The 12,327-nt window shown below is 60.6% G+C and overlaps 1 protein-coding gene across 3 annotated transcripts in view; it reads right to left on the reverse strand.

Moving 5' to 3' along the window:
* MGMT (O-6-methylguanine-DNA methyltransferase) overlaps positions 1 to 12,327 on the reverse strand; it is a 282,001-nt gene that overhangs the window by 213,832 nt on the left and 55,842 nt on the right. The window contains exons 1-2 of one of the 3 annotated variants that reach the window (XM_070058278.1): positions 3,098 to 3,118; positions 2,183 to 2,319 (exon numbers count right to left, since the gene is read on the reverse strand). In XM_070058278.1, the coding sequence (XP_069914379.1) occupies positions 2,183 to 2,307 (125 nt within the window). In that variant the 5' untranslated portion in view covers positions 2,308 to 2,319; positions 3,098 to 3,118. Of the gene's footprint in view, positions 1 to 1,974; positions 2,149 to 2,182; positions 2,320 to 3,097; positions 3,119 to 12,327 lie in introns of those variants that run through there. The other 2 variants (XM_008249830.4, XM_051836651.2) reach the window with 2 other exon arrangements.

A 12,327-nucleotide genomic window follows, 5' to 3' on the forward strand; every position in this document is an offset into this window, starting at 1 on the left:
GGAAGAAGTTGTGACACAGGGAGAAAATCCACACTTCCCAAAAAATGACAAAATTCTCATCAAAAGTCACTACTAGAAAAACTCAATGCCACCAACGGAGAAAATACCCAGCATGCATGCAGCCGACACAGCACCTGTGTCCGGAACCCACTGGAGAAGACGCCCACGCTGTCAGTCAGGTCTCACCACAGGTGACCAGCTCAGTGCTGGCAAAGACCGGCCAGACGCCAGAACCGCTGGCCTTGCCAGCTGACAGACACTGGGAAGGGGTGGAGCAACCGAAACCCTCCCCACGCGGCAGGTGGAAGTTCAGAGCGGCACAGCTGTGGGGAAAGTTCCGGAATCTTCTCCTAAAATGAAGCATACACCTGCCGTCCAGCCCAGCAACCCACACTTGGGCATTCAGTCGACAGAAGTGGAAACAGAAGCCCAAAGAGGGCCGACCAAGGAGGGCACAAGGGAACCTTCGAGTGTTCCAGGTTTTGGTTTGGGTGGTGGTAGTATGGTTGAATGCTCGTGTCAAAATTCATCGACTTATGCACTTAAAACATTTTATGATAGAACTCTTAGCTCAGTTTTAAAAAAGTGAAATGTTGTAAACCTAATACTGAGCGCTCAATTTTTAGTTCTCAGTTTTTAGGTGCTCCCCTCCCCCAAGTTAACCACAAATACACATACACGAGCACACCCACTGCCCCCCCCCCCAAGTCCGTGCTCCCTACAGCACCTGCAGCCAGGTGTGGCCAGGTAACGTTAGGCAAGGAGAAGATCAGGCGCTGACGCCCAGGAGAGGAGGCCTCCCCCTCCCCCGCTGCACTGGCAGCGGCTGGCGGCCCACGGCCAGGGCCACTGCGCAAAAACGCAGAGGGAAGCTGCCAGGAGCCCAGGCTCCGAGGCCCAGCCGCCGCCTGGCCTCACCGTCCACCTGTGAGCGCCTCCTGGAGAAGCAGCCGCCTCACCTTTAGTTCCATATTTGGAGGTTTTTTCACAGGTGAACCTGATGCCAGTTCCACTGATGAACCTCCTCTCAGCTCCAACCCTTCATCTTCATCCCGGTCACACAATCCAGAAAGGACACTGACCTACAACCAAGTGTTACCTACAAGCCTGTTTCACTTTCTTCCCCAAATTCTCTTCAAGGAGCCCTCCTTGCTTCCCACCCCAACACACACACACACACACACACACACACGGAGCCAACACAGTTCCTGCGACTTCTCGTGCAAGTAAACACGCTCGAAGATTAAACGGCATTTCTCCCGACAAAGGACTCGGTGCCAGCGATCTTCCCAACACTGCAGCCAGAGGTGCCCCCGGCAATGCAGACGACACACTCAAGGCTCAAAGGCTTACTTTTGGCCCTAGGAAGGGTGGTATCGGTTGTAGCACGCAGCCCCGCGCATGCTGTGTCTATCACTGCGCACGGGTGCCACGCGGCCGTCTCTGACGGTGGGGGGGGGTTGATTAGATCAATTTTTGTTTCTTATGTATTTGATCTGCCGTTCTTGATACTGTGTTCATGAGCCAGTTAAGACCGACGCCAAGCACGGGAGTGGGCGCTTTTTTCCTTCTGGCGGCAGTAACAGGAACTGCACTCTGGGGCAAACACAATCAACAAACAGGGAGGTCACAGCTCACGACTCGGAGCCAACAGTGGGGCGCTCTGCGTTGTTCACACTTCCAGAGTGGGGATCACGCAGGGGGCGACCTGTGTCCTGCCAGAGACCGCACAGCTCGTCACGCCACGCCCACGGGACGCGGGTGCCCCCCTCTGCATGCTTCTCTAGGGGGTGAGCTGAGCACCTGATGCCAGAGCGTAAAACTCACGCAAAGCCCCCCCCAACATAGACCCCCGTACACAGGGAAGACTGGTCCTGATCAGAAACACAAGATAAGCCACGCACCCCCCATTTCCAGGGGCTCAAACACTCAACCCCACAATTGGTCGGCTGCTCTGTGAACACACACACTCACCAAGTACCTCGGAGCTGACCACCACCGACGGTTACGTCCCGCGGTGAACCGAGGTGAAGCGTCCTGGCCAACAGGCACCAGTACAGAGCCAAGGGACGGCGAGAGGCCTGCAGCAGGCGGCTGCTCGGGTCCGGGGTCATCAGCTCACCACGCTCACCCCCGCTGCTTCCCCCACGACGGCCGGGACACGGCCCAGGGCCACACTTACTCAGCTTCTGGGGTCTTCTTGCCTGGGAGCCTTATGCTGTGCAGACCTCGCTCGCACCCGGACAGCTCTATTGCCCCCAGAGGGCTGGCCAGCGTCTTGTACTTCAGGTCACAAGTCTTGTCCATGCCGCCAAGTTCCTGGAGAGAAACAAGAGCTGGAGTCAGGGACGAAGGCACGTGGAAGAGTGCCGAGAGGCACCGGGTACTTAAGGCACTACGCCTCGCTCCACTCCTGGATGGAATTTAAATCACATCATGTGTCATCTTCGCAACAGAGTCACTTTGAAGACAAAAAATTACCACAATTACCTGGAGCAGCCAACCAACGCCGCCCTCTCCTTCATTTCCTTCCCCACTGCACGCCTGTCCTCATCCGTCTGCAGCCAGTGCACAGGTGGAGGGAGCTACAGCGGGAAGGGCTCATTTTAAACAGTGCTAAGAGGCGGCTCGCCTCACTTTCCTAACGCAATTACCAGACAATGAAAACACAAGACAGACTCATTTTCAATAAAGTGCACTTAAAGACAAAGCAAGTAGGAAATGAGCGGGAGATGGAGCAAGATTCAATTCCGCGAGTCGACGACGGCACGGTGTCGGCAGGCAGCTGGGAGGGGCTACGCCAGGCTGGCATCAAAGCTGCAGCGTGGAAAGCACACGCCGGGGTTTCCAGCAGCTCACAGACGTAAAGCGTGGAAAATTCTGAAACCCAAGCAGCGTCGTTTCCTATCGTCCACCTCCTGCGGGCTTCGGAAGCCTCCTGATACATCCAAACCGTGCACAAGCACACACGTCAGTCCGTGGACACGGCCTCTGTGTTAGTGTTTTCATCAGCGTTCATTTTGGTCAAGAGAGCAAGAACTGGAAAGAAACACACAGTGAGAAGCCAGGCACAGCACTAGCCCAGCTGGCATCTTACAGTCGCCTGGGTTCGACGAGAGTTAAAAACAGGACAGCACTGGGAGCGGCAGGACCTCCTCTCTCCCCTCCGGTCCAGAGGTGGCCCAGGCCTCCTCACTGCCCTATATACTGGCGCTGCCCCATGCCACCTGTGACCACAGCAGCCAGTGATAAACAGAGACACCAGAGGCCATGCTGGCCCACGCCCTCTGAGCTCTGCTTACGCCGTCTCTGCCTCCTGACCGTGGCAGTACTCAAAGGAACTTGTCCAAAGCTACCCCCACCCCTGCAAAAATGCTCTTACGTGTCGGCTTTGCCTTCTTCACAACAGCAGTAAAGCCAGCCACCCCCACCCCACCCCAACCTGTGGCGACCCTAGGACTCCTCTAGCCACCTCTCCACCCTCGCATCCCGGCGCTCGGCCAGCCTTGCCTTCAGCTCCTAGACACACCTGACCTCTGGTCATCACAGTTCACTCTCACCTGCCCTGGGAAGGCCCTCCTCACGGCCCGGACCCCTGTGCCTTCTCACGCCTTGGCCCCCAGCCCTCAAGGCTCAGGTGGTCGGGACAAGGCTGCAGCGGCACAGAGCCCACTCGTTTAGGCACAGGTGGCACCGCTTTTCCGCCCCAGGCAACGCTGCCGGCTGGGGAGGAGAGGGCCCCCGAGGCCGGGGCTCGTGCTTGGGCCCCGCAGGCCTTTGCTCTGAGCCCTACGCCCACACCCGTCCCCCTGTCCCCCACAGGGCCACGCCCCCTCCTCGCGCCTCCCTGCAGGCCGCTTTGTGTCTCTTCTGGGAACATCCTGCCCCTGCCCCTGCCCCACCACCATAGGCTCCGGCCCACACCATGCCCCTGTCCCCAGGGCCACCTCTGCTGTCACAGCCTCTATCCTCACCGCCCCCAGGAGACCTCGCTTCCCCAGACTCTCGCCTCTTTCCTCGGCCAAGGGGAGGCCAGGTCGGCGGGCTCCAGGATAAAAACCAAGCTTCCTGTGAGCACAGTGAGGACTCCACGGGGCAGGGACCCGCAGGATCACATCTGTGCCATGACTGTTTCAAAGGTAGGGTCTGGAGGTGAGCACGGGGTCAGGGGGTATGCCAGCATTAAAGCCTCAGACTCTGCAAGGGCCACCCTCCCCCGCCACGCTTGCCATCCCCACCAAGGGCCTCCACGGGCTGTCTGTCCCTGGGGTGCCCTGTCCTTGCCCCCAAATTCTATCCACAGCATCAAGACCCTGCCCGCCACCCCTCCTCTCCCAGCACAGGGAGTCTCCTCTCCTCACTGAGCCAGAGCCAACTGCCCCAGCTGCACCCCCACCACTGCCAGGGTGGGGTGGTCCAGGGTCACTAGGGGTCTGAAGAGCGAGTCATCATCGGCTGTGTGCTTTGTCCACCCTGTCAGCAGCCAGGACTGCACTTCCCCAAGTGTCCTCGAAGATTCTGCTCAGAGAACCGGGCTCTGGCCCAAAGGCAGAAACCCAGACACGTTCCCCGGGCTGGGCAGTTGTCCTGCACGTGTGTTAAAAGCTGCATACTGGCCGGCGCCGCGGCTCACTAGGCTAATCCTCCGCCTAGCGGCGCCGGCACACCGGGTTCTAGTCCCGGTTGGGGCGCCGGATTCTGTCCCGGTTGCCCCTCTTCCAGGCCAGCTCTCTGCTCTGGCCTGGGAGTGCAGTGGAGGATGGCCCAGGTGCTTGGGCCCTGCACCCCATGGGAGACCAGGAAAAGCACCTGGCTCCTGGCTCCTGCCATCGGATCAGCGCGGTGCGCTGGCCGCAGCGCGCCGGCCGCGGCGGCCATTGGAGGGTGAACCAACGGCAAAGGAAGACCTTTCTCTCTGTCTCTCTCTCTCACTGTCCACTCTGCCTGTCAAAAAAATAAATAAAAAAAATAAAAGCTGCATGCTGTCCTGCAGGAGAGAAACTGGTTTACACACGCGTGTGCATGTTCACTAGGCAGAGCACCCCAGGGGACCGTGCAGCCACTGGGCCTGGCTGACTGCGTGTCCCCCCCTGCCAATCCTCCGTCTTCCATTAGCAAATCGGGGACGATTTCCAGCCCCCTGCTCCACAGCCTCCACCCACAGGGCCGACCCACGGGTCTCATGGGACACAGCCAGGCCAGAGTGTGCGCGCCCCATGTCCAGCGTAGGCTGGGGGCCGGCATCCCACCCTGCAGGGGTCCCGCCACCTCTCACCCCAAGCAGAACAGCAGGGATGGGGAGGAGGTGTAACTGACGAGTTGCAGTGGGCGAGCGAGGGCGGGGCCTGGAGGACAGCGCAGCCCCACTTGCTCCCTGAGGAAGGGCCCTGCGAAGGTCTCAGGCTAGGGCCAGTGGCCTCCAGTCAGAGAGGTCCGGCCAAACAGGGGAGGCCACAGGCCTGAATGCAGTGGGAAGGGCCGCGGGCCGGGCCTGTGCTGCCGGATGAGCTCCCTGAATTCCCATGACATCTGAGCACCCACAGGCACCTCCACCATGCTGCTGCCCAGGGACCTGGTGCCTCCACTTGTGAGTGGGGCCTGCAGCACGGTCCCCAGACGAGTATCCTGGCGCACCTGGCTCGGCCTCCTGCTGGCACTCTGCAGCAGGAACCCAGTCCCCTGAGCCCCTGAGCGGCAAGAAGACCAGGAGTCGGCCACAAAGCTCCGTACGAACCACACCCAGACCCCAGACACCGGCGCAGCACGGGGGTGACTCCTGGATGGGAACAGACCCTGCACTCTGTCCACTTCCGGCGAGCTGACCGTGTGGTCCTGTGCGATGTGACAGTCAACCCCTGGAAGCTGCTGACAGTCTAAACAGGATCAGAAGAAAGCCCCGCCTCCCTCACCAGACCAGGACACAGAGCTGCGACTGCCCGCCCCACAGGGCACCTGCCCGGCTCTGTCTGGATTCTAGCACAAGCGGAGTCGCTCCAGAGGCCTGCACGTGAGTTTTTTCCCAGAGACACCAGAGCACCTGGCACACAGCTCTTCCCTGGCAAAAGGAAAATGAGTTTAATACTGAATCCTAATACGTAACGGACAGCGCCTCCCCGAGACAGGAGCTCTGGGCCACATGGCGTGGCTGGCAGTGTCTAAAGCCAGGGGCTGAGCCGGCAGCTGGGGTACAAGCCCCCCGGGAGCCAGCAGCTGGCAGGGAGGAGGGGGCGCCTGCAGACTGCTGCAGAGGTGTCACCGACACAGGAGGGACCCCCAGAGGCCAGAAATCAGGCAGTGAGAAAAGCGAGGCTTCCCACCTGGGCGTGCAGTGGGGCCATCCTGACCTGGGGGCGTAGCAAGTGGCTGGGCGTGACCAGGCGCCTGGGAAGGCTGGCCGGGGCGGGACAGGGCCCAGCCCAGGAAGGACCTGGCCGTGGTCTCTCCCCAGAGACGCCAGGTTCTCACACCTGTGGGGCTCAGTAAAGAAGGGGGCAGGACCAGGGTTGGGGGCCTGGAGGACACGGAGGGGACGCCCCACTGAGGGAGGCAGACGGCCTGTGGCACAGGGCAGGGGAGGGCACTGAAGGACCACGGGCAGCCTCAGGCAGCGGCTCTCCACAGGGAGCAAACCTGGGCTGGCCTCACAACACGAGCCCGCAGGACCCTCTCCTCCACGAGGGAACCTGTGGGACCCTCCCGGGGTGGGGGCCTCAGTGGAACCCAAGAGAAGGGGAGCAAGCAGGTCACTGCCAGCCCCCAGGAGCCCACCCGTCGAACAGGACACCACGGCGAGCCCGACACCTGGGCCTGCAGAATCCGACCGGAGCATCCTGCGGCGGCTCCGGCAGCCGATTCTCGGCGAGCACATCAGGCCACAGCCACGCCTCTACGGCACCAGGACCTCGGGCCCGGCTCACTCCAGCTCTGTGGGCCATCACACCAGGTCCCACGCGGGAAACTCGGGATCAAAGACTGCTTCCCCCGGCTTCCCGCTTCCCAGCTCCCTTGCAGCGCAAACCCTCCGCCCAGTCTGGCAGCGCCGCCGAGCCCGGCGGGCCGGCTCCCTGCGTGAACACCACGGCGTCCACCTAAAGCCGCAGGAGGGGCTGACGTTAATTGGTGGCAGAAAAAAATTGATTTTTCATGGCTATTTGGAGACCTCTGAAAAAACGAAGTGCGTTTCGTTTCATCTCCCTTTTAACATGAATGGCCTTTAAGTAACAATGTTCTGAATTAAGCCGCTGGCGCCAGAGGCCAGTTCGCCCGTATTAAAAGCAAGAGACGCAGAGACCGACAGTGTTCCCTCTCCCTTGCTTGTGGCTTCCCTGTCTGGAACCCGTCCTTGCAGAGCCATTTGCAGCACTGTGCTGCTCACTTCTAACCATGTCCACTGTCCCTGTCCTACGCAAGGAAAATCCCTACACAGGCTACAAGGACTGGGGTCCCTGCTTCTTAATAAGCAGCTTCCAAACCCGGCACCCAAGGCTGCGTCACGCGGGCTCTGCCTGTGTGAAGGGGGAGACCCGGGGGTGGCAGAGCTGTCCACCTCACAAGCCCTCCACGAAGTCGTTACGAAATGAAAACCAGGCCTGCCGTCTGCCTGCCGAACAGAAGATCAGGGAGAAGCTCCGGGAGGCACCTGCCGGCCCCCTCTCAGGCTCAGCCCACCCGAAGATCGGGCGTGGGGGCCGCGTTCATTAGGAAGACAGGGGTACTGCACGCCTCTCACCTGATCCCAGAGCCGGCTTCAGAGGAGGGGGAGGGAGTGACCGGGACTGCCCACCCCCAAGGGCAACATGGGGACGGACACGCTGGGCAGAAGGCGAGGAGGACCCGGCCTGTGGGGCGAGCACCGGGAGCCCCAGTGGATCTGCGCTGGGCCACCGGAGCAATGGCTCTGTTTGGCCCGTCCTAGGGACCCAGAACGGCGTAACCAGATGGACTGGGCTCTGCCAGGTGCAACACACCGCTACCCAGGGTGATGTCGGGTGGGGTCGGTCGCAGGTGCTGCCCAGCACTGGTCCTGAGGGGCCCTGACCCTCACGCCCAGGTGGCCAGGGGATGAGACTCCCCTTGTCTGTGGCTAAAGCCCTGGGTGCCAGACACCAGCGGGCACAGAGGAGAAATTCAGAACCAGAGTTACACCACGAGGCCTTCCAAGACCAGACTGCGGCAGCTGAAGCCACCTTCCAGACATGGCCGGGCTCACACGGGACACCTGGAACACGGATGCACCGTCCTGGTCTCCGTGCCTGATCAACGACTCCCTGGTGGCCAAGAACGCTCCTCCACGACAGGCGCCCTGGGGGGCAGTGAGAGCAGGGGGCTCCAGAAGCACCCAGGCCCGTGGGTCTCAGGTCTGCAAACACACGGCAGGCAGCACCTCCCAAACAGCAGGCAAAGGCCCGTGCGTCAGGAGAGGGAGGGCAGAGGAAACCTGTTCCCTGCTCTTTAAACCAACTAGTTCCAGACAGACAGGCACCTGAAACAAATTCTTTAAAAAGACTGATTTTTTATTTACCTGAAAGGCAGAGTCATAGAAAGAGAGGGAGATGCAGAGAGAGAGAGAGAGATTTCCATCCGCTGGTTCACTCTCCAAATGGCCACAACGGCCAGGTCAAAGCCCAGAACCAGGAGTAGGTGCAGGGGCCCAAGCACCTGGCCCATCTTCCGCTGTTTTCCCTGGTGCATTAGCAGGGAGCTGGATGGGAAGTGGAGCAGCTGGGACTCGAACCACCGCCTGTATGGGTGCTGACACTGCAGGCAGCATCTTAACAGGCTGTACCACAACACCAGCTCCTAAAAAGAACTTTTAAGAACTGTGTTTATTTGCATATTTACACTGCATGGAGGCAGGGCTCCCATCTGCTAGTTCACTCCCCAGATACTGCAACAGCTGGGTCCCCAACCAGGTCTCCCACGTGGGTGGCAGGAACCCCACTACTTGAGCACCACCTACTACCTCCGGGGTGCACGTTAGCAGGAAGCCGGAACTGGAAGCAGCGGGGGACTCGGACCCATTCACTGCGATAGGGCAGCAGGCGTCCCAAACACCCACTCCTAAACTGGCACTTGAATGTTCAAAAATCATGCTTTAAAAAAAAAAAGATCTCCAAAAAGCTCAGAAAAAATGGAATTACAGTTTATTTTGGTGCAAAAAATCTTGATATCCATACATGTAAGAGAAGTTCGTAAGGCCTACAGAAAGGGCCAGGCCTTGCGGCGCAGCTGGTTAAGCCGCCCCTGTCGCTGACATCCCCTATTAGAGCGCCAGTTCAAATCCCAGCGACTCCACACTTCCAATCCTGCCCGCTGCTGATGTGCCTGGGAGGCAGTGGACGACAGCCCACGTACTGGGGTTTCTGCCACCGGTATCTCAAACCCAGATGGACTTCCTGGTCCCTGGCTCTGGTCTGGCCTAGCCCCCGGCCACTGTAGGCATCTTGGGAGTGAACCAGTGGATGAAGTTCTCTCCGTCTGACTTTCAAATAAACAAACCTTTCCTTAAAAATTTACAGAAAACGTGGTTTGTGAAAATACTGCGTGAATTTCAACTTTTTGGCAACCAAACAAACTTATTAATTCAGTTTCCCACGAATTTTGTGAAGCACACACTTAGAACCCGGTTTTCCTTTCTCGGCTGTTCGTGAGCTGCACGTGAGGATGCAGGAAGGCGGCTGCGCCCGTCCCGATGCTCAGACACCTCTGTGAGTGTCCAGCAGCCGGAGCTGGTGAGCGGGCAGCAGAGGACGGCTGCCCGCGTGTCTGTGTGCAGAGCAGCACGTGCGACAGAAGCACACGCGGGAAGCTTACGTGGACCCAGTCCTGACAACACTCCAGCAACCCCAGAACATCAGCCGCCTTCGAAAACGTCCCCTTGTGGCAGCTCCCACCCTTCCCCGTGCCTTAGCCAAACGCCGCTGGATCTACCAGGGACGGGTCCGTGGCAGCAGAAGGCCCGCCGGAAGGCCTGCGCGAGCCCCCCCAACCCCACGTCTCCTGCACAGCGTTCCCGCTCTCTGAGCCACCAGACCAGAGACACACCCCACAAAGACGGCCCACGAGGCCGAGGGTCCCAGCGGCCAGCGTGTCCACACCACACCGGAGTGCGCACCGCACAGGTGTCACGGAGACACAGCCGCAGGCGGAACACCGTGCAGCCGGCCTGCCCTGGGCTCTGCCATCACGCATTCCACCAAGCCGGGGTCAGAAACGGACGGAGCAGAGCTTTTCCTCCGGGCCTGTCCCCAGACACCGCAGGACAATTATCTACACGCACTGCCCATTCCAAGGCAGAGGCGGCGGCTCGGGCCCTGGGACTTCTGAAATTCTCTGTGGCAGGAGCCACGCTTTTGGCTTCAGAAGGACACTGGCCGCTCTGCCTCCTCCGCACTCGCAGGCTCCCAGGGACACACGAGGCCCTAGGACACCTTCCTGCTCACACCCCGTCCTTGGCCCAACAGGTTGCAATGGACACCCGGCCACCAACAGATACGTCAGCCACCTCCAAGATGTCTGGGTGAAGCCAAAGTCCAGTCAAAGTCCTTCCGACAAGAGGAAGCGGTCAGAGGACACGGCGCCCCTGTGCGGCAGAACCTTGGGAAGGAGGACCTGGTCGCCACACCACAGAGCAACCTGGCCGGCCCAGCCTCGGGGCCTCCCGGCACGGCTGACACCCACGGCCTAGCACCCAGCCCTCATGTCACCCCCATTCGCACCTGACACGCCCAACTGCAGCTTTGATCCGGATCGATTCACGTACAACCTGCGATTTGCCGTAAGGGAAGACAGCAAGAAACGCGCGCCTTTCCTTCAGCTGCCCCGCAGCAACACTGCGCGCCCGCACCAGTGACAGCCCCGAGGGCCTGGGCAGGGACAGCAGGCACCGGGGTCAGGCCCACACCCCACAGGGCTCCGGCCAGGGGCGGGGGGGGGGCGGGGCCCCCTCCTGCCAGCAGCACATCCCTCAGAGCCTCCAGCGCTTCAGGTGCCGACTCGCTTCCGAGCGGCACAGTGACAGTCTGTCACGGGGAGAAGAGAGGGTGGCAGGCTGGGGCTCAGAAGGAAATGTCAGTTCTTAACCCGCTATGTCTTAGGGAGCCTCGGCTTAAATATGTCATGCAGAAAATAACCTCATTCTTCATAGCCTCTCGAGTTGGGTAAAGTTAGCTGACTTCTGAGAGAATGAGTAACTCAGCGAGCGGGCGGAGGCTGGAGCCCGATGCCGGCTCTCCCAATTAGGTAGAGCGGGCCCAACCGGCAGACACCCGCCAGCGCCGGGGGCTGGGGGCCGGGGGCCGCGGCCCGCGCCGCCCCCAGCCAGGCCTGGAGAGGGGCACGTGCCTTGCACGCCCCTGCCAGGCAGCACAAGACCAAAACCAATCTCGCCCAGGAGGAGCTGGCACGGGGGCCAGTCAGCTGGCCAGCAGCTACGGCCGCCTGCTCTGCGTGGACAGTGTCTGCAGGTATGCGTTTTGTACCCGGCTACTCACGACCACTAGCCAGTGCCGGGGTCCACGAGGACGCCTGTCTCCAGGCTCAGGTTCAAAGCCTCATGGGCACTCACAAGGCGCAGCGCCATCTGTGGCACTGACACTCCTCAGCAGGGGTCCCCAGAGCCCCTGCTGGGGACGCCAGCCAGCCTGCAGGAATGGCCTGCGCACCAGGGACACCTCCCGCCTGAAGGGGGCGGGGCCCAGCGGCCCAAATGCAGCGAGTCCCTCCCCTGCCGATCTCTGTGGACCCCTCTCCCGTCGTCAGTGCCCCAAGTGCATCCCACAAAGCCAGCAGAGTGCTCAATGCTAAGAAACCGGAGTAAAACGTGGGGTATGCTACCACTGGGACCCCGACCCGAGGATTCCCCATGTTCCCTCGCGTTCCCCCCACTTTTCCAGGCCGCATGACCAAGGACTTCTTGTCCACTGCCACAGCAGGGGTATGCGGGGAGCACAGTCCAGTCTGTATCAAGACCCCTCAGGGCAGCACACACGGCTGTGCAGCTTCCGTTTCTACATGACATCAGCAGACACCTTTACCCCATCAGGAAGCGGCCTCTGGGTACCTGCACACTGCAGAGCGCAGCGGCAGCGACGCTGAGAGGCCCAGAGGCTCCACCTGAGATCTGAACAGGTCCAGGGCATCGCTCGGCTCCACTCGCACGAGGCCCCCACGGGGACTGAGAGTGAGACAGAGGTCCCCTCCTAGCGTCCAACCTAGTGCAGCCTTCCCAGTCCTCAAATAAGGCAGAAGGGGCACCGGGGGTAGCAGTCACCGTGCTGACTGCCGGCCCTGAGCTCTGGGCAAGCACGTGGAGACACAGCTCTTTGG

This window comes from Oryctolagus cuniculus, chromosome 15 (genome assembly GCF_964237555.1).
Source record: "Oryctolagus cuniculus chromosome 15, mOryCun1.1, whole genome shotgun sequence".
Lineage (NCBI taxonomy): Eukaryota > Metazoa > Chordata > Mammalia > Lagomorpha > Leporidae > Oryctolagus > Oryctolagus cuniculus.